We start from the raw sequence: 24,060 nt of genomic DNA, 5'->3' as shown, positions 1-24,060 counted from the left end.
GGTAAAAACGAAAATAAAAATTTATTTCATCCAAATTTATTCAATCTAATCATCTGAAAATTACCAAAGTTCTAGTAGGGACTAAACCCTACACAATCCTGAAGAATAGAGAATTTTATTTCCATTTTTTAGTAGTAGCACCCTCACCCGAACGCAATCAGACAATCAAAATTGGTAAAAACGAAAATAAAAATTTATTTTATCTAAATTTATTCAATCTAATCATCTGAAAATTACCAGACTTTTAGTAGGGACTGAACCCTACACAATCCTGAAGAATAGAAAATTTTATTTCAATTTTTTAGTAGTAGCAGGTTCACCCGTACGCCATCAGACAATCAAAATTTGGTAAAAACGAAAATAAAAATTTATTTCATCCAAATTTATTCAATCTAATCATCTGAAAATTACCAAAGTTCTAGTAGGGACTGAACCCTACACAATCCTGAAGAATAGAGAATTTTATTTCCATTTTTTAGTAGTAGCACCCTCACCCGTACGCCATCAGACAATCAAAATTTGGTAAAAATGAAAATAAAAATTTATTTCATCCAAATTTATTTAATCTAATCATCTGAAAATTACCAGAGTTCTAGTAGGGACTGAACCCTACACAATCCTGAAGAATAGAGAATTTTATTTCAATTTTTTAGTAGTAGCACTCTCACCCGAAGGCCATCAGACAATCATAATTTGATAAAAAGGAAAATAAAAATTTATTTCATCCAAATTTATTCAATCTAATCATCTGAAAATTACCAAAGTTCTAGTAGGGACTGAACCCTACACAATCCTGAAGAATAGAGAATTTTATTTTAATTTTTTAGTAGTAGCACCCTCACCCGAACGCCATCAGACAATCATAATTTGATAAAAAGGAAAATAAAAATTTATTTCATCCAAATTTATTTAATCTAATCATCTGAAAATTACCAGCGTTCTAGTGGGGACTGAACCCGACTGAACACTAGCATGTGTATCTTAACACTTTTAAATAATTATTCTAAAATAAAAAATTATACAATAGGTATATATTGTATTGAGGAAGCTAAATGATCATGAAATGATCAACTTGTTTTATTATTATTATTATTAATTAATCAATTATTTTATTAATAATTATTTATCGATAATTAAAATTAGATTAGGGGAGACTGGGGTAAACCCGCTCACAGGGTAAACCCGCTCACTAGCGATTTTACGCTATGAACTCAACTTAAGATGGAGATATTGGTACTGTGAATAGTATTTAACATTCAACTTATATTAACGAACTTTCGTTTAGTTTCATGAATTCAACACAGAATCAGAGACGATCAAATGTTTTTAGAGGTGTCAGAAAAGAAACGTATTTTGGATTTTTAAGTTTTTCGATCATTATTTTTGAGTCTTAATTTATCTGGCAAATTTTTTTTGTTGCTATTGGATGTCCTTCATCGAAGTAGGGGAGAGGGCCCTAAGGTGGTCACCCATCTTTTGAACAACTGCAGATTTGAAATGGAATTATATATAAAGGTCAATAATACGGCGTTTGAAACTTTATTTTATTACCTAACATCCTATCATAAAGTTTTTTTCATTTCATTAATAAAAAAAAGTTATGGCACTTTTTAAAAAAAGTTGAAAATTCGACTTTTAAAAAAGTGGCCCGAAGGTGGTCACCATACAAAAATTCACTAAAAAAGTTTTAAAAAAATGTAAAAAACGTATTACTAAGTTGTTTATTTAATATTAATTGTTTTTCAGGATCACAGAAACATATTACATATTTTTTTTTGCACTTTGTCCTTTCTTCAAAAATGATACCTTTGTGTATGTATTAGACAGGTAAAATTTTGAAAATAATTCTATTTCATTATTATTCATCATAAAACTTAAAAATTGATAAAATTCACAGTCACAGTGATAAATGTTGATAAATATAGCGTATAAACACATTTTCATAAAAAATCAAAAGTGACCATCTTGAGGGCAAAAAAGTGTCCACCTTAGGACCAAGACACAATTTTTTAAACGTAAATGAAAAAATTTTGTAAAGCACAATATTAATTATATTCATTTGGAATATTATTGTACGATATATGTATAAACTTATAAAGATAATTGAAGGGTGGCATGACAAAAGGGGTCAAGCAACAATTTCATGTTTTTACAGGAATCGAAAATAACACATTTAAAAATTTTTCTGATCATTAAAGAAAGATCTAAAAAAACAGTTTAGAGATATTATTTTGCTTTACCAGTAGAAATACAATTTATGAAGATAAACCTACATATTAGAGAGAAAAATAAGTAAAAGTGGACCATTTTGGGGTTACGTCAAATGTGCATATTTTCTTATAAAATTAATTGTTAAAAAAATATACAGTTTAAAGAAAAACTGAAAAATTAGTTTTTTAATATTGAATTAACGAATTGAATGCAAAAAAGTTTGCTTCAAAAAAACTGTTTGTTTTCAAGAAAATTGTTAATTAAATGTTAACTTTTGAAAGTAAACAGTACATAAATTTTCAAAAGCAAACTACAAACAGGAATATTTAAAAATTAACAGAAGAATAATATTTAAATTATTGAAAATTAGGTAAAGAATAAAACTATTTCTAAATAGACAAAAAAAAAAATTCAGCGAAATTTAATATATATTAAATTATATCAAAAAGAAAGCAATATTTTTAACCATATTAACCTATTCATAATAATATTCATTTCTTTTGTTTTTAACCGAATTGCATTGCAAGTAAAAATTTAGGCTATTTTTCATTCTTATTTTTATTAAAAACGAGTTTAAAAAACAATTTACAAAAAAAATACTTTTACAGAACTGTGCAAATGAATTTACTTGATTTTTTTATGAAAAAATCTCAATTTCGAAAAATTGTTGCTTGACCCCTTTTGTCATGCCACCCTTCAATTATAACGATTTTTACTAATTTAAAATGCTTAATTTCGATGATTTTAACACCCTGAGAAAAAAATTTCTCGATCATTTAAAAACAGAAATTTTACGACGTTCACGTTACAAAGAGACTCATACGACTATTTACCTCAAAACTTTACTAAAATCTTTGTCTTCTCAAATAATAATAATAATAACAAAAAACATTCGAAGATACTGACTAATATACAAAAATTTTCTTAGGGTGACCACCTTAGGGCCCTGACCACCTTGGGGCCCTCTCCCCTACATATATAGTTTTGTCTTATTTTAAAAAGATTTAATTAAATTTATTCTGAAATGTGAGGAATACACTCGGGGTAAAGTCGCTCACTTAGTTTTAAATTTAAAATTTAGAATAAAATAATTTCACGTATTATAGGGTAAGTGCGGGTATAGTCGGACAGTACTAGTAGTCGGACACTTTCGTGTTTTTTGACAAATAAATAATAATGCATTGTGATAATTGCTTTAAAAAGTATACTAGACGAATGTGTGAAGTTTATATTTTATTAAAATAGTGTTATTTTCGAAAATAATTAAACAAGAAATATTTTATTGAATGTTTTAAAAATCATGGTGTCCGACTATAGATACAACCATTTTCGAGTAGCGCGATGAGTGGCACAAAGTTTTGTTGATAATTAATCATAAATATTAAAACGTATAGGGTCTAAATATTATATTAATAACTTCTAATATGCTTTAATTCCATTTTCCAGCAGATAGCAATTAAAAAATTATCTTTTTCTTTTTATAAATTCAAAATATCTGACAGATGTCCGACTATAGAAACAAGGGGAAAAGTGTCCGACTACTAAAGCATTCGTAATTTTTTATTAAAATGTTTATATTTTATTAAATACTCAAGTATTTGTAACAAATTTATATGATTTTTAATCCTGAAGAACTCCTTTAATTAATAATGTGCTTATAAACACAGTAGATATTTGCTATTTCAAGAAATAAAACATAATTTAAGATTGTATCCTTAAGTGTCCGACTACTAGTGCATTTACCCTATTTCAACAATAACACAATTTATGACTTATTAAAACCAAAATTGTAACTACATTTCACTTTCTCTTAATAAAATATAACACTATTTAAATCCATAGTTGTAATTCATGAAATCTATGTTCATTATTTATTAAACCAATTTGTTGTTTATAGAATTGTTTATATAACTCATAAATTATCAATAATAAATCATACTTAAGACGGGAATAAGACGAACTTTAATATTTAAAAAATAAAACTGTTCCGTCTTGAAAAGATAAAGTGAGCGGGTTTACCCTGGAAAGTTGTGATTTCGAAATTTGGTATATGTTTATTAAAAAGTTTCTCTAAGTAAAACTAAAAAAGATAAATCAAAAACTCTTTTTTATTTTTTTAGTAGAAATCATAAGCTTTCAAATGATATAAATTAACTTGGATTTAGAGAATAATTTCCTAGATTTTAGCTGATCTGAAAAAAAGTAAGCGGGTTTACCCCAGTCTCCCCTAATTATTTATCGATTGTTATCATTGGATTGAAATATAGAATTTATTTCAATTAAACAGTATTTGTTTTGGAATAAGGAAATTATTGGTTGAGACATAATATATAGTTCCTTTGCATAAAAGAAAAATTGCTTGCTTCAAGTAAATATTTAGTTGATTGTGATGATTATTTGAATGAAATAAATTCTTCTTAGACAGCATTGATCTGTCAAAAGGAGAGATAACAAAAAAATAGAAAAAGATCCATCGAGAGATTAAAGTTCTCATAAGGTCATGAACATTAAAGAAAAAAAATACTTGTCTGTATTATAAATGATTTATCGATTAATAACTGTATTTTAATTTAGACATAGCACAATGGAAATATAACTTGTCAGTATTCTTTTCTCAAAAATAGTGTAAACTTGGCATCGAATTGAGTAACAAGTTTCTGTTTTCAATCAACTTTTTAAATACTTATCTCTTTCTCTCTCTCTTGAGAGAGAGATATTTCTGATTTTACACATGTCGATCTATTTTTTCCCAAGGCGATTAAAATATTTGTTTAATAATTTCTTTTTCTTAAAAAGTCAAAATATTTTTATTATTATTATATTATTATATATAATAATAATATATAAATTAATAGTATATAAATAGTGTGACAGAATGATTGAGTTCCGTTTTTCTTTTTGTCAGTAGACGATTTCTTCTATATGGACTCGTAAGAAAGTGCGTGGTAATCAATTATTACATGATTTCTGTTAAGTAATTGTCCATAAATCTCAACGGAATGCTATTCATGCACGGTAGTATAATGTGAAAACTCGTTCAATAATAAAATTATTTTTTATATATATATATACATATAAATATATATATGTATAGTAGTGTTTTATATTACAAAGTGTAATGCAAATTTTAAGTACTCAGATCAAAACAGTTATTTATCGTTTGTAAGAATGTACTATTCGCATGTAAAAGTGAAATCGTACAATTTTAGTGCCAATTAATATTAATTAATATGATATTTTATGATTCTTAGAAAAAATGCAATTTTAATTTAAGCAGGATAAATTGCAATTTTTTTATTATTGTACGTGTTTTTTTTGTTGTTGTACGCTCGTTTGTTTTATTTTTTATATTTAGTTTTTGTTTGTTATTTCTAATTGATAACTTTTTTTTTTTTTTTAGATTTATTTTTATTGAACTTTATTGATTTGTTTTATTTTTTGTTGGGTTTTATTGATTTCTGTTTTATTTTTTTTTTTATTTAACTTTTTTCTTGGTTTTATTGATTTTTGTTTTTTTAATAGATTTAATTGTTTGCTATTTTGTTTCTTTTTCTTTCTTTCTATTGTTGTAATTTTATTTTTCTATCTGGGACTTTTTTGTTCTCTGTGATATTTTATTTTCTTAGTTTGTTTTATTGTTTACTAGCTTATTTTTCCATTTTGTTTTATTGTTTCGATTTTCTTTTTTTATTACTTTTTAATTGTTTTCTATTGTATTATTGTATTGTTTGCTTTTTTGCCTTTTTATTTGCTTTATTGTAATTTTTATGTAAATATAATAGAGCGTATAACAAAAAATAAAGAATATAATAATAAAAAAACTGCAGTTTTCTTCTCATTTCTTTGTTTGAATAATTTTTTTTTTATTTTTTTGTTTGTATTTTTTTGGTTCTCCATTTATTTTTTTTTTTTTTGCATTTAAACACTCGATTTTCTTTAAGTTTTTAATTCGATACAATTAATTGACAATCAAATGTAATTAATTGCTTGACACATCGAATTGATTCTAAGTAAAATGTGTATTCATCTAATTATTTGTAGAAGCAATTAAAATTCCTCTTCGCTTAATTTTTTTTACCTTCGTTTTCCATTCAAAAAATTTTTTCGCCTTATTTGCTCTTGTTCAATCTCCTCTCTTGTTTCTTTTCCTTTTTGAGCTTTTTGTCTTCATTCGATTAGCTTTGTGAACGGAAAGTATTTTCTTCTTCTTTTTTTTAAGTTGCAGAAAAATTTTCTCTCTTTACACTTTTCTTTGGGATTGAACTTTTCAAATAACCTTTGTAATTTTTTTTTCTTTTCATTAGGATAAAATTGTAATTATACCCAAATAAAATATATATATATATATATATATATATATTCCTATTTGACAGGTTTATCGTTATCACAATATTATGTAATATTGATGATGTACGATAATGATTCAGTTTGAAACGGTCATAAAGATATTACGTGTATCTATTTGAGTGTAAGAATGCAATTTTCCAGCAAGATAGTGCACTCGAGAGACAAGACTGTCAATGGCTTTGGCGAAGAGTTAGAAAGTCAATTCACAACGTTTTGGATGTGTGACACAAGAGATAATATTATACACTGACATTCTTTAACATCAGGGCGTATTTTATATCTATTGTGAAAATATATATATACATATAAGCATCACATATGTGGTTCTTCATTCAACAACTTTTTCACCTTTTTAAGAAATATGTGATTGCTGCAATTTAGACTTATTCATCTTGATGCGTGTTTCTTATATATACATTACCTTCAATATATTTCACGGTAATTGAATAACAAGTATTTTCAAGTTTATAAACTTTGTACTAAAAAGAAGTAAAAAAATAAATAAAATAATTGATTATTTTTTTGGAAAATAATAGTTAATTTTTTAATAGCTTTATCTTTTGGTACTTTTTTCACTGAAGGGTTTTTTTAGTATTTAGTTTTACTCTTTAAATTTGAATTATAGTGACTGACTTTTTGTTTTTGAATTAGTAAATTTTTACTAATAAATTAGTGGAAATTACTATTTAATTAATTATGCTTATTAAGTCGTATTTTAAAAGAATTCAATTTTATAAAAAATATTTCTTATTAAAATAAAATAATAAATTAGTAGAAATTACCTATTATTTATTTGAAAAATTTACTAATTCAGAAGCAAAAAGTCAGTCACTAATTAGTAAACACTTGTACTAATTAAAATTTAGAGAGTAGGTAGGGTTTTTTATATAAAATTATATTTATTAATTTTTTATAAATTAAATTTTTTTTCTACAAATATTTTTATATATCAAAAATTTTTTGTCCTAAATCAAAAATTTAATTTGTTTCTACTTCAAAATTATTGTATCTTTAATTATTTTCTTTTTTTAATAACCATTATATTAATTAATAACGAAAATATAAGAAATTATTAATATGTAAAAGTATCTTTATTTTGTAATAAAAAAATATATTTTTATTTGTTAAGTAACAATACCTTTACATATTTTCTAATGAATAAAAATATCTCGATTTTTTATGAAATAAAAATATTTTTATTTTGTATAGGTAATAAATAAAAATTTTTTTATTTGACAATAAAAAAAAGATTTAATTAATTTATTAATTAATAAAGAAAGAAAATTGGAGTAAAAAAACACTGGGAATACAATTTTTTTCTCTAATTATTATGCAAACATTTTTGATATGAAAATAATTAGCGAGTGTTTAGTGTAGCAGTTATCCTATAATTTTAGACTCTGATAATAATTGAAAAAGAATTTTTCGATTTTAGCCGTAAATTATGTAATTTTATGAAAGAACCGTTTTCTCTAATGGATTTGCATAATAACGTTGTTCAAGTATATGTATACATCTATATGTAAGTTGCTCATAAACACGTCAATTTTTGCCTCAACGAAGATATAATAGCGTGAAAGTGAATGAATTTTTACACGCTTCTATGAGAAATACAATGCGCGAATTGTTTCTTTCTATCTTTCGAAAAACCTATATACCTAGATAAATAAATCTTTATTTTTTATTTTTATGCTCTTTTTTTCGTAGCTTCTTGGCGCAATCTCGTCGGGAAAAAAATGCGTAACAATGTAGAGCACTCATTAAAAATGTAGAAAGTGGCAAATATTACACTTTAGAAAAATTTCTCTTGGAAAATATTTGCTCAAGATTTTTACGCGAAAATTTAGTTTTTCTTTTGTGAGACATATTTTGCACATGGAGTATTTTTAAGGTTTTGACAGTAAATTTTTGATAATTTTTAATTTAATTAATATGTTTATTTTTATTAAATAAATCTTAATTTGTAAGTTTATTTAAAGTAAATAAATTTAAAATTTATTTTAAATTAGTAAATTTGTTTATAGTTAATAAATTTTAATTACTAAATTTATTTGTAGCAAAGAAATTTTGATTAATAAATTTATTTACACTAAGTAAATTTTACTGAATAAATTTATAAATTTATTTGTAATAACTAAAAAATAAATCTGATTTGACTAATTTATTTTATCAATTATTACTGAAATTATCAAAAATATGTAAAGAAATAATTAAATATTACTATTTGGCACATTTTATTGAATACCTAAATTTAATTAAATTGACCGTTTAAAATTTGAAAAATTCGAACAATACTTGGAAATTTGGAATTTTTTATTCAATTTGTTGAAATATTGAAATTGAGATAAATTGGAAAATTTCCATAAAATTATAAATTAAAAAAAGAAATATCTAATTATAACCGTTGGCAAGTCATTGTTTGTTTTTATTTCATTGTTTCAACACTCAATTGTTATTTTTACGTAAGTGTGCTTCGTGTACCATTTAATCATTTTGTTATTTGTATTTATATATGATTATTATTTATGTCGCATAAACTTGTGTGCACTGTGAATATTATTAGCAAAACAAAAGGCTTTCCTTCAGAGAATGAACTTAGTTGACGACTAAGGAATTTACAATTTTTATTGCACGCGGAATTGACAGTTAAATCATGGACCTCTTATTATACTCTCCCGACTGCATAGATGTGTCTTTATACAATGTTTCTCTTGAATCACTCTTTTTTCACTTTTTCTTTCTATAGAGCTATCGCAACAATATTTTAGGAGTTTTATCATTATTGAAGAGTTGTTTATTAAAAATATATTTTCTGTAAATAATTTAATTGAAAAGCATTAATTGTTTAAATTATATTGTTTAAATTAAATATTAATTAATTAAACAATTTTAATTATAATTTTAATTCTATTTAATTGTATTTCTTCATTCTGCGTTCTATTCTGTTCAATTATTTTCAATTTCCTAATAGCATGGAATATTACATTCACATTTTTGGAAGATTCCATCACAACGTTGGGAATATTCCATACACTTTTTAGGAATATTTCACCTACATTTTAGGAATATTCTAATGGAATATTCCACCTAAATTTTAGGAATATTCTAATGTAATATTCCACCTACATTTTAGGAATATTCTAATGGAATATTCCATCTACATTTTAGGAATATTCTAATGGAATATTTCTATTGTTAAAATGTGGATGGAAAATTCCAAAATAATGTTTCTAACGTTCGAATGAAATATTCCTTTAGAATATTCGAGGGATGTGAGTGGGATATTTTTTACATAATTTCAAAGCAACATTCCAAAAGTAGGACATGTTAATATATTTAAAATGTGGATAAAATATTCCAAATATTCCATTCAATGGAATATTCGGTGTTATTCAGTTATAATTATATTTCTTAAGTGGCAGTAAACATTTAAGAAACTGAAAAACTTTAGAATGATAAAATTAAAATATTAAGTTATTTAGACGTCATGTGCAGGGAAATTCGATATACTGCGAGTTCACATGTATGGGATTTGCATTTTGATGATAACATAAAGATGAAATTAATATTATGAGAAGATAGTAAACTTGAAATATATTGTCCCTTGATGCACTTTATAATATGTATATAATGAAGAAATAATTAAATTTCCCTTCCTCACACGTGTATATTACATCTATAGCTACTATGTACATATGGGCAATTCTACGTGAGATTTCAGTCGACCTCTTAAAATCGGCCAAAAATATTTTTTTTCTATTCTGTATTGAAAAAAAACAGATACGTATTTTTTTTTTATTTTTTTGGAGGCCAAATTTTTGAGTTATGAATTTTCAAAATTTTCGCTTTTTAAATGTAGGTATATTTTTAATGTCAGATAACTAAAAAAATATTGCTTCTTTTCATTTTTTGACAAGAGAAAAAAAGTTTTGTTTTTCTCTCTACTTTTGAATAATCATAACAAAAAAATTTTTTTTTCATTTTTTATTAAAAAAATAAAAAAATTTTATAAACAAATTAATTTTTTTTAACTTTGGGTATGATAAATTTTTAATTTTCTTTTTTTAAAACATACCTGGAAATGATAAGAAGGTTTTGCAAAAAGTTTCAGAGTGGGCCTGACAAGTTTGATGGGTCCAAAAAAATAATTAAGCTCTCCGTGCAGGTCTCACGCACGTGGCACAATGGGATTTTTTTACAATTTATTATTAAAAATTGTTTAGAGCCTAAAAATTCAATAATAATCAAAATCCGATAAAATTTGTAGGCTCTAGACAATTTTTAATAATAAATTGTAAAAAAATCCCATTGTGCCACGTGCGTGCGACCTGCACGGACAGCTTAATTATTTTTTTGGACCCATCAAACTTGTCAGGCCCACTCTGAAACTTTTTGCAAAACCTTCTTATCATTTCCAGGTATGTTTTAAAAAAAGAAAATTAAAAATTTATCATACCCAAAGTTAAAAAAAATTAATTTGTTTATAAAATTATTTTATTTTTTTAATAAAAAATGAAAAAAAAAATTTTTGTTATGATTATTCAAAAGTAGAGAGAAAAACAAAACTTTTTTTTTCTTGTCAAAAAATGAAAAGAAGCAATATTTTTTGAGTTATCTGACATTAAAAATATACCTACATTTAAAAAGCGAAAATTTTGAAAATTCATAACTCAAAAATTTGGCCTCCAAAAAAATAATAAAAAAATACGTATCTGTTTTTTTTCAATACAGAATAGAAAAAAAATATTTTTGGCCGATTTTAAGAGGTCGACTGAAATCTCACGTGGAATTGCCCATATATATAAATTCTATGCGCGCATAAAAGGGGGGAAATTTGTTGAATATGCTCTGGAAACTTCTTATAGTGGTGCAGAAACTTTGTTAATCCTTTTTGTTCATAAAACCGGTTTAACCATATAACGCATAGCCGGAATCGTTTCTAGAAAGATGTTTTCAGTCTTCCAATGCCGTTGTATGTGGATAGAGATCAAGCTTTACTGCGTAAATTCACATTCTCCGATTCAGGCTCACGTGTCATTTGCATAAATTACCGATTTATATATTAATTTTTATTAATTCCGCGATTTGTCAGCGAGTATGTGACCGCACCACTTGACACGCATGTGAAGTCACATTTATTTCATTTCCGAAGCTTTATTCATAGAAATGTTTTTTTTTGTTTTGAGGCGGAAAAACTATTTCTGTAATTTTTTTTATACCGAAATACTGTATTTTGATATTTGATAGAAAATTTTTATTTATTTATTTATTTAACGGCAAAAAAAAAACCGTTTTCATATTAAATTCAAAAGTTAAAAGTAGTTTGTAAATAAAATTTTATCAATTTTATTATAATGAATTTTTTGTTTTTATTAATATATTAATCAGCTTAATTATTAATTAAATATATAATATATATAATTAATATATATATAATATATATATATATATAATATATATATATATATATATATATATATATATTATATTTTATTATATTATATATATATTATATTTTATTATATTTTTTTATATATATATATATATATATATATTATTATTAATTTAATTCGTTATAAATTTAAATTAATTGTAAATAATTTATTAATTTATTATTTTATTTACATTTTAATAGTAGTGTTAATATTAAGATTTTTTATAATAACTTTTGTTATATATTTTTAAGTACTTTTGTACAAATCGAAAATTTTACTGATCGTATATTAAATAAATAAATAAATAAATAAATAAATAAATAAATATATTTTTAATTGTTTGTGAATTAAATAAAAAATAATTGTTAATCTTACTTTTTATGATATAAATTAATCGTTAGAATATTTAACTTTTGCTAATTTCGGTTTTTGTCTATTTTAAGGAACAAATGTTTCATTATTATTTATTTTAATATTTTTTTAAAACCTTTATTCTCCTCTTCTGGGAATTTTCTAAATAAAAAAAGCGACAGTAAATGACCAGAAATTATTAAGGTGTTGAAGGAATTATGTTAAGTAGGGTCGATGTTGTTGACTGTTCTTTCGGCTATTACATGAAATAAATTATTCCGCTTGGAAACATTTATTTTTGTTTTCGTTTTTAAGTTCAAGTTTTCGGTGACTAGGTCAGTTTTTATTATTTTTGTGGGTTTTGTCAACTAAGTATAGACGTTTTTTGTCTTATTTGAAAATTTAAGTAACAAAATAAATAATAAAATAATAAGATAATTTAAGAAATTGTAATAATATAATCAAAAATAATTATTATATTAATTTTTCATATGATTAAACTAATAATTTGATAGATAATTAAAATTTTATGAACGATTTGAAAAAATTTGTTTTGATTGATTCTAATTATTGTTTGAATTAATTATAATTATTGCTTTTTAAATCTAAATATTGTTAACAATTTTATTTGTTTAAATAAATAAATTTAAGAAATTCAATTTTATTATTTATCTATATGAAAATCTTTGAAAGAAAATTAAATTAAATTTTTAATTTCAATTTCTCGTTAATTTAAACATTATTTGTTTTTGCGGTATGTTATTTTTGTCAATTAATAAATAATTCAGGGAGTGGAAGGAATTCTTTTTGCACATCCTACGAGTTTGGAATGGAAATTCAAAGCGTGAATTAGTGACGCGGTTATATTTAGAGTAATTCTTAATATAATTATCATTCGATACTTTGCCGATATACATGTTGCGAGTGATTAATACATGATATAATTAATTTAGTACCCGCTGAGAATAAATTTAGAAAAAAAATATATCTATCACTTCAAACGTTCAATGACTTTTCGTTTGACATTATGCATTTTTCTCCTTTTTGAAATAATATATACACGCAGAAAAAAAAATTATTTGATTCAACTATAACCGATTACTTGTCTGTAATCAAATAAATATTTCTTTGAATCAAATAAATTTTATTTAAGTCAAATAAATTGTATTTGAACCAATTATTTTAGTATTTTTTTTAGGAAATATCATTTCATTGACTTAAAAATTATTTGATAGAAATAAATATTTATTTAATAATAAACAAGTAATTGTTTATAATAAATTTTTAAATTTACAAAATTAAACAAATTTTTTATTTTATTAGTAAATTCAATTAAAAAAATTAAACTTAATTTTGCAAAATTGAAAAAATATGTTTTTTGGCGATAGAATTACATTGTAGGAAATTGAAATTCTCCGTAAAGAATAATAATTTATGGAAATAATAAAATTGTGTAATTATAAATTATGTACTTTTGCAGAAAACGTGAAGGAGATATATTTTTCTTGTTGTCCTTTGTGGGAAAAAATTTGTAAAGACTTGTGGTCTAATATTGTTGGTTGACCTTTTTATGTTATATTATAATTTTCAGGGAACACTGTTGTAAACTGTCAATTCTTTAATAACTATTTTGTATCATCGTTTAAAAAATTGCGTATATATCTATACATATTTAATAATTGCTTATAGAACTCATTATCATGATTAATTATTAGATGCATCTTTAATGCATAGAATTGTGCAATTCTTTAAAAAAAAGAAAAAAATTTTACAACGGAAATTGATTCATCAAAGAAGCAGCTTCATGTGTCTAGTTATAATTCCATTGAAAAACTTTGACACATATGTGTTTATTATGATTATATTGTCTTACACTTTTAATCGCGTGTATTTTTCTTCTCTATATTAATTTTTTCATAATTTTCCCCATGAATCATTTGAAATTTATATTTTCTTTCGTCATTTTTTTTGGTATTTACTTTTTAGAAAAGAATATGTAATTTTACATTCTAATTCTCTTGATAATTCTTTCCCCCTGATTGAAATTGCATTGAATTTTTATTTTTTTCATCTTTATTTTTCCAAAAAGTTGGAATAAAAATCGCGTGTTGTGTCATAATTTTTTGCAAAACCAGAAATGTTGTAAAGTGATTCCCTGCTCAGTAAGAATTCTTACGAACGGATGACACTTGGAAATGACGTTACAAATAAAATGTTTACGATCTATTAAAAGATTGGTGTATTATAATTTGAGGTTTTTTCTTTTTTTTTTAATGCGAATAAAATTTTTATGATCTGGAATTTAGTAGATTGCAATTTTTTTTTTGTTTTCTTTGGCAAAATTTCATTTTTTCCTCCTTTATTAGTCTTAATGTCGATGCAACCGATACAGGAAGTTTTATAATGAAGTAGATGATGAGTTGAGAATAAATTTGACCACCAGGTTAGTAGCGGCAAAAATTATTAAGATTCATGGCAGGTTTTTAATTCCTTCTCGTCTAGCAATTAACACTTGACCAAAATAAATCGTCATATTGTTATTATTTCATTGTTTGAAAAATTTTCTTCTTTCGTTTCAAATGATGGAAATAATATGTTTTTTGTCTTATAGAAATTTCTTTGAAATATCAATTTTACATTTTCTGTTGTACATAATATGTTAGAGATGAGAAACTTTGATATAGAGAGAATTAATTTTCAGATTAGAAAAAAAATTTCTTAATTATTATTTCATTTGCCTGATTATCTCGTTTGTTTGATTATCACGCATTTCTTGACTGACCTTCTTTTACATGACCTCAATTATTGATAACGAATGTGTATATTACTTGTTAATCCCATCGGGGAATTTAATCCTTGCAACTGTAAAAAAAGGTAAGAGTCGTTTGACATTTGGAAAAGTGAGAGTTCCTCTTTGAAAAATTAAAGGAAAGATGGAAAATTTTTTTTTTTTGAAAATTAAGCTTATTTTTTGAAATTTATAATTTTTGTGGTTTCTAAATTTTTTTGATTTAAATTAAAGACTTTTTTTGGTGGTTAAAATATAAGGAAATAAATAAAATAATAGGTGAAGAAATAGAAATTTGTTTATAACAGGGAAAATTTTTGTTGGAAAAAATTGAGTGAACAAAAATTTGTTGAGTGATTTTTTGAGATAGGGGAAATATTTTATTGGCTATAAATGCATTAGGAGAAAGAAATTTTTTTGGTGAAAATAATAATTGAGATTGTAGGAACCAATATTTTTGGATAACAAATTAATTATGTTGTATTGACCAATTTTTATGGGACACAAAAATAATTCAGTTTTGATTGGAACCAATTTCGTTGAGATAACAAAATAATTCTGTTTTGATTGGAACCAAGTTCATTAAGATAACAAAATAATTATGTTTATAGGAGGGACCAATTTTCTTGGAACAAATTAATGGGGACAGAATTTTTCTGTGTTGATTGAAACTAATTTCTTTTGAGACAGGAAAATAATTGTCTTGGTAAGAACTAATTCTTTTGAGACAAAAAAATAATTCTGTTGTCAGGGACCAATTTTTTGGGACAAAAAAATAATTCTGTATTGATTGGAACCAATTTCTTTGAAACAACAAATTAATTATGTTGCTTATAACCAATTTTTATAAGACAACAAAATAATTTTGTTTTGATTGGAAACAATGTCATTGAGCTAACAAAATAATTATGTTTATAGGAACTAAATTTTTTGGGACAACAAAATAATTCTGTGTTGATGGGAACCAATTTCTCTGAGTCAACAAAATAATCCTATTGGTAGAATTAAATTTTTTTTGAGACAACAAAATAATTGTTTATAAAAACCAATGTTCTGCTACTGAAACTAAAATTACCTAAGTTATTTTATTTTTATTTAATTTCTTTAATTCATAAAGAAAATTAAATTAAAAATATTTTTACTTCAACCAAAATAATTTCGATTTCATACCAATTTTTTAATTGTTTAATTTCTTTAATTAGAACTAAAATGTAATAAAATACTTTCCTCATTTCTTAATATAACTAAAACAGAATAATAAATTTAAATATATTTCGCATTTTTTTCAATGGAACTGAAACGGAACAAAAAAATAATTCCTGTTGTACATGAGAATGAATTCATGGAAAAATAATTTGCAATAATTTTCCATAAAGTAGAATGTTCATTTATATTGTTAATTATAAGTATATATTCGAAAAGAACCGGATGATAAATTAAAAAAGAAAATTAACATTTTGACACACAACTTTAGACGCGCATGTACGTATATATAAATGACAATGAAAATGATTCAAGTTTTATTCGTATGTTTCAAATAAGGGTGGAAGTTGAGACTTCAATACCGTTTGAGTTGCTATATATTCATTACGTTACCGGTTAATCGTTTGGCTATTTATAAATCTAATATAAATCATTCGAATGGATTGCTCATGAATCAGGAGCTCTTTACATTATAAATTATTAGTTTTCAAATCGTAGGAATTTTGATTTAGATCGTGATTCTATAGAACCTAAATCATTTAAATAGCAATTTCTTAACGTAATTTATTATTCAATTTTTTGCCCCTTTGTTGTACATTATTTTTTTTTTTTTTGAAATATCGTCGACAAAAAAATATGTATCTCTCACTTTGTATAAAGAATTTTTTTCCCGTCTTTTGTAAATGGAGATTTAAATATTTAGATTTTAATTTTAGTTCTGTAATTTATAAAAATTATGATATTAAGTAAAAAAATGTTTAAATAATTTATAATTTATAATAATTAATAATAATAATACTAATAGTAACAATAATAATAATAGTAATAAAATATTAATAATAATAATAATAATAATAATAATAATAATAATAATATATAATATTAATTGGTTGAAAATAATATATTAATAAACTAATAATTTAAATTATAATTTTTTAAAATTGCAAAACTTGAAATATTTTTTGGAAATTTTAGTTGAGGATTTAAAAAATATTTTTTTGATTTTTATTTCCTTTTTGTAAATTTTCGTAACAAATTTGACAATACGGTGAATAAGAACGAGTTTCATATAATATTTTCTAATATGTTATAAACACGTGGAAATGAAACAGGTTTTTAAATCAATTTCACAATTAATTAACGAGTTGCAACTAAGTTCAATTAGTTGACAATTGATTCATGATAAAAAAAATGGGATTAATCACTGTCTGTCGACTTAAACTACTTTTTTCATTTCCACGCAACATATGTCGCAGTATATCGCTTTTTAATACACTTACTAATCGTTTTGATATTATTAAAATGCTAATTAGATAAATGCTCTTTGCAATTTTGAAATTTGATAAGAAAAATTAAAAACATGAATTGAAATTGAAAATGAGTTTTTTTCTATTCACTCTTATCGTTGAGAAAAAAAACCAGAATTCCTATTTGGAAATTTACAGGAATATTTTTTTTGTCATACAATAAAAATTTACGTGTAATTATTAAATAATTGTTAAGTAATAATTACTTAATTTTTATTAATAATTAATAATAATATGGAAATTTAAGTCATTTATTGCGAAATAGTTTAAAAACGGTGTTAAAAAAATGTAGATAATAATAATAATTTTAAAATTATTAATTTTAATTTAATTAATTTTGAATTAATTGTTATCAAAAAAATTTTTTTTATTCGTTATAAATTTAGAACATAATAATTGTGTAAATGAAAAATTGAAACAAAAAGTTTATTAAGTTTATGATTATAAAAATTGAACTAAACAAACATATAAATAAATTTTTGCGACGAATAAATATAAATTAAATGCGAAATAAAGTTATGATTTAATGAGTCTTTTAATTATGTTGACAGATAAATGGAAATATATATTACATCACGCACGATCGATTACGATTGTTGTGTGTATATATATACACACACGAAAAAAAGAAAAAGGTGTTAACAGCAAAAATTCTACCCAACATTATGATTTTTTTGCACACAAATCACATAATAATCACATGTGAAAGAATTACATAAGCGTTTAATAATATTTTATTAGGTATAGAAAACAAAATTGTTTTGAATTTTATTTTTTCAACAATTTTTGAAGCTAGATCGGTAACAAAAATAATAATTCAAATTAATTAAAAAAAAATTTTTTTTATTGTACATTTTATTTATAGGTAGGTACTGATTATAAATTATACTAAGTTATACTAAAAAATTACTATAAATACAATTTAATTGAAATTAAAAAATTATTCACTTAGGTAGAATTAATTAATTTATTTTAATTTAATTGTTTTTTTTATTTAATTTTTTGTAAATTAATTGGAGAATAAATAGGAAAATAGAAAAAATAGAAAAAATAAATGAATAAAAAAATTAATGTATAGGTTTAATTAAATAGATCTAAATTTAGTTGCAAAAATTTTTATAATTAATTATAATTATCGTAGGCTTTGTGAATTAAAAATATTTAATCATTTAATATTAATTATTATTATTATTATTATTAGTAAATGATAATCTAGATACTTGATATTTGAAGCATTTATTTTGTTTATTTATTGCTGTTATCTACTCTTTTTGCTTGATTTGATGAGCGTAGAGAAATTACAGTAACGCAAAGAAATTAAATTTTGAAATTGTTGGTTCGGTAAAAGTAAAAAGCAAATACAACTTAACAAACGCATGTTAGATATACGGAAAGATCTTAACAACGTGCGTAATCTCACAGTCAATACCCTACTTTACTTCATGTCTTCATTAGAGCGTGAAAAAATTCTTCATCTCCAAAGACTAAAAATAGTAATTTATTATTAATATTAGGTATTAATTTAACAATTATTATTATTTAATTATTTATTGATAAAAAACTAATAAATATTCTATTATTTATTTATTAATAAATTGTTGATAAATATTAATCAACGACTATTAAATAATAACAATAGTTATACTAATAATTAAATTAATTAATTAGTAATTATTACTAATAATTCTACTATTTTAATAATTATATTACAATTAATTATTAAGTATCATTATTAGTTTAAATATATAAATAATTATTACTATTACTAAACGATTGTTGTTAATTATTATTATCATTATTAGATATTATTATTATTATATATTTGTTTATTGTTATTCATTTGTATATTATTTATTATAATTATTTATATATTTTGTTATTATTCTTTATCAGGTTGCAATGTGAATTGTCAATTCTGTGAGTTAATTAACGTAAATAATTAATTTGCTTATAATTTGCCCTTAACATAGTACGATATTTTAATTTTTGTAATTTTTTAAATAAATTCAACTACTTTTAAATTAATGAATGTAACATCTTGTAGGTATTTATTCGATGCAAAATGATTTTTACTTTTGTTAATTTTTTTAGTAGAGAACTAGTTTTAATTTTTGTAGTAACTCGGTTTAATTAAATGATGCGTGTAGACGAGTAACGAATAATAATAATAAATATTTTAAGATCATTAAAAATAATTAACAAGTTTTGATTTGTTTATGTTTAAAATTTTTTCGTTTCTTAATTATTTATTCGAATCTATTACTATTATTATTATTCAAGACATAATTACCAAATGAAAAAAAAATATATAAACGAATTAAATTTTTTGCACCTTACTAAATTTAAATTAATTGAATTTTTTTAGTGAAATGGGAAAAAGTTTTCTGTTCCGAATTTTTTTTTTGGAAATAAATAATTCAAATTAGTAATAATTAGTCAATAATAATTAATAACTAATTGTAGTTTCGAGTAATCGATTATTGGACTATTTTCAAAAATGAATGATTATTTTCTCAATTCTTTAAATAACTATAATTTACTTTCTTTCTTTATAATTGAATTCAATTCTCTTGATTGAAGAATAGTTCGAGCACTCTCTAAATCTGAATTAGTAAAAAATTAAAAATGTTTCCTGATTTGAATTAGTGACTGATTTTTTGCTTTTGAATTAGTAAATTTTACTAATAAATAGTTATTTCTACTAATTTATTAGTAAAATTTACTAATTCAAAAGCAAAAAGTCAGTCTCTAATTCAAATTAATAAAACATCTTTACTAATTCAAATTTGGAGAGTAATATAATTTTTTTTTCTTCAGCAGCCAACAAAATTTAATTTTCCATTTGTTGCTGTCTGACTTGAAAATAATCATTTCACTTACTTTTATTCCAACGTGGTTTCCCGTCAATATTGACTGGCAAAGCGGCATTGAAAAATTGATTGACGACCACTGACGATTTTCTCCGCAATCCTTTCGCCCTCATTGTTATCTCTTCGATACCATCATCCCCAGCAGGATTAGTGCTGACAGCCGTGTATCTTCGGGTTGTCAGTCTATTCCAAATTGCAATAATGTCCTTCATTTTGAATCGAAAAAAAATTACCACTCCACTAATTCTTCTCTGATGGAAAATTAACTGAAATTCCCTTCGAAAATTTGATCCAATTTCGTGTAGTCGAAAAATTGAACTATTTATTTCACATTCGAGAAACAAGTATTCAATATAGCAACACTTTTTCTTCAAGAAACACTTGAACGATAGGAAATGTCGATTCTGATAGTGTGACAACTTTTTTTTCTTCTTTGATAAAAATAAAAATTCACTATGTGTAATTTAATCACTCGATTCCATCTCTATTGTTCTTTTTTATATTTGTCACTTTTTGTGGTTCTTGAAAAATTTGTTCTCGTCTATTTTTTGCAAATTTGAGGGTAAAAATTTTTAGGATTCTTAATGATCCAAAAGGGAAAGGAAATTTAATTTTTTGAACTGAAGACAAATTTTTTGATACCAGACAAAAAATTCTGTTATAAAATGAATCACTGGGGAAAATAAAGATTGAGGAAAAAATAAAAATAGGAACAAAAATCAATTTGGAGAAAATGGAGAAAGGGATTAAAATCGATCTTGGAAAAATTAAATAAGGAAGTCAAATTTGGAGTAAAATTAAAAAAGGAAGTAAAATTATTTTGGGGAAAATGAAGAAAAAGGATTAAAATAAATTCGGGGAAAATGAAAATTTTCTGATTTTGGAAGAAAAATGAAATGTCTCGAAGCAGACAAAGAGTTCGTTTTTAGTGAAAATATTGTCTCTCTTCTTTTGTGGTTTGATTTGAAATTTTTTGGCGAACCGGCCGGTAGATCCGCGTCGAATGCGATACAGTGGAAAAGTGGTCAATACGATTTGGTGTCTTCTAAAAAATATCACAGGGAAGTTGGTATCCAATCCCCTCCCCACCATCACACACCATCATCCTTTACTCCACGGGCCTTATTCCTTGCTTCACTTGACGTCAGAATGGAAGTGGAAGAACGCACGTGGACCTCCAGCCAATCAGTGACTGGTATCATGGGTCCATGCTTGTGTTTCTTCTTGCAAACTCAACTTGCATTATACTACCTGTTGCTTGAAGAAATCGCGTGCAGTCACTCTCAAACATTCTTGTGAGAAGGACCATACATATGAGAGTTTTGTCACTAGAATGCATATTTCATGTTAAATTCTTAGTTCTTTCAGAATTATTTTTTTCTTACTGGATGTAAATGTGATGCAAATTGTATATTATAGTGATGCAAGTTTTAAGTAATAGGAGTGAAAAGGATATTTTTTTTCTTCATTTTTAGATGATTCTTCATCTTGGCTTTGTTTCTTGTTAGGAGTTTATTTTTTGTTTGCTTTGTTTCCTATTTATTTAATAAATTTTTCCGCAGTCTATTGTGGACCATAAATGGATAACTAAAGTTGTGCCTATTCGAAGTTGATTTTTTATCTGTCTCTAATTTGGATTTTTTTTTCATTTGCTTTGTTTTTAGTTAGAAATTAATTCTGTATTAGGAAAAAAGTAAATTTCATTTTTAAAGAACTTTTTATTTAGGTTATTTTTCATTTAATTATATTTTTATTTAGTTAAGTCTTTTATTTCGTTAATTTTTTATTATGTTATTGTTTACTTGTTTTATTTCTAACTAAAAATTAATTCTGTATTAGGAAAAAAGTAAATTTCATTTTATAAAAATAAATTTTTATTTAGTTATGTTTTTTTATTATGTTATTGTTTACTTATTTTATTTTTAACTAGAAATTAATTCTATATTTGGAAAAAGTAAATTTCATTTTTTTAAAAGAACTTTTTATTCATTTAATTTATTTCATTTTTTACTAGAAATTCATTCTGTATTTGGTAAAAAAGTAAATTTATTTTTTTTAAGGAATTTTTTATTTAGTTAATTTTTTGTTTGATTACCTTTTTATCTAATTTATTTTTTAGTTAATTTTCTATTTAGATATTTTTAAATTGATTTATTTCTTATCAGAAGTTAATTCTGTAATTAGGAATTAGTAAATTTCAATTTTTTAAAGATCTTTTTATTTATTTAATTTTTTATTTAATTAACTGTTTATCTAGTTAATTTTTTTATTTTCTTAATTTTTTATTGTGTTATTGTTTACTTGTTTTATTTCTAACTAGAAATTAACTAAAAAATTTGTTAAAAGAACTTTTTATTTAGTTAATTTTTTTTTGGTTAATTTTTTATTATGTCATTGTTTATCTGTCTTCCTTCTAATTGTAAATAAATTATGTTAATTAATTAATTAATTTATTCATAATTAATTTTCTATTTATTTATTATTTATTTTATTGAAACAAATATTAATTTGTAACTAATAATTATTAAATTATTTTAATTTTGATTATTAGGTATTTAATGTTGATATTCTTCAGTATAAGAAATATTCTATTTTATAATGGATAATTATTTTCGAATGATTTTTGAAAGTGAGGAAACAGGCGGAAATTATTTTACTTGAGTGTGACACTTTCAGAAGTGCGTGAAACTGGAGGAAAAAGTTATTTGCTGTAAGAAAAAAGAAGTGTAACGGTTGCTGGGAAAAAGTGTTTCACTTTTCTTCAACGAAAAAAAAAGTATTACTTCATTAGCGAATTTCTTTGGGATTTTAATTTTAGAAAAATTTGAAAAAAATTCTTGTTGTTATCAGGATTTAGCTTCTTTTTTTTGGTCAATTTTATTGTAAGGTAAATTTTCTTATTTGATGGATTTTTATTGTTTTGGAAAATTTTTGTTGCTGCTAAAAATAAAATTTTAGTTTAGATGAATGTTTTGATAAAAATTTCAACTGTTATTATTTATTTATTCATTCATTAATTTGTTAAACAAATTAATCAATGAAATTTTATAATAAATCAATGAAAATTTTAGTTAGAACAGTAAAAATTCCTCTAGTATAAGAAAAATTTAACGAAATCAAAGAAAATTTATTTCAAACATTAAAATACTTCTGCAACAATAAAAATTTATTTTAAACAACAAAATTTTAGAAAAAATAGTTTAAATACTAATGTAAGCGTCTAAAAATAAATAAAATGAATAAATTAAAATAAATAAATTAATAAAAACTAAAATAAAAATAAACAAAGTAGAAATTAAAACAGACTAAAATAAAAATTAATAAAATAAAACAAAAAATGCGAAATAAACGAATTAAAACAATCGAAATAATCCACTAAAAAGTGTAAATAGATATTTGAAAAGAAATCTTCGCTATCTCTGCCTCCAAATGCGAATTTAAACTGATTTTAAAAATAATATTTCAGTTGAATGGGACTTTTATTTTTTAACGAGGAAAGCTATTAATTTTTTTTCTTTAACAACTTTATAACTGATGGTTATAGACAC

At 23.3% G+C, this 24,060-nt stretch overlaps 1 protein-coding gene across 2 annotated transcripts in view; it reads right to left on the bottom strand.

Annotated features, from left to right (window-relative positions):
• LOC122508547 (scavenger receptor class B member 1-like) overlaps window positions 1-24,060 on the bottom strand; it is an 83,632-nt gene that overhangs the window by 41,034 nt on the left and 18,538 nt on the right. Inside the window, exon 1 of one of the 2 annotated variants that reach the window (XM_043621973.1) lies at window positions 20,523-21,140. The exons of the other annotated variant lie outside the window; for it this stretch is intronic. Within the exon in view, the coding sequence (XP_043477908.1) occupies window positions 20,523-20,724 (202 nt within the window). The 5' untranslated portion in view covers window positions 20,725-21,140. Of the gene's footprint in view, window positions 1-20,522; window positions 21,141-24,060 lie in introns of those variants that run through there. 2 annotated transcript variants of the gene reach the window in all.

Source organism: Leptopilina heterotoma, unplaced genomic scaffold, assembly GCF_015476425.1.
Source record: "Leptopilina heterotoma isolate Lh14 unplaced genomic scaffold, ASM1547642v1 Lhet_114, whole genome shotgun sequence".
Lineage (NCBI taxonomy): Eukaryota > Metazoa > Arthropoda > Insecta > Hymenoptera > Figitidae > Leptopilina > Leptopilina heterotoma.
Note: the sequence above shows the minus strand (reverse complement) of the source record. Positions and strands in the feature narration are given on the sequence as shown.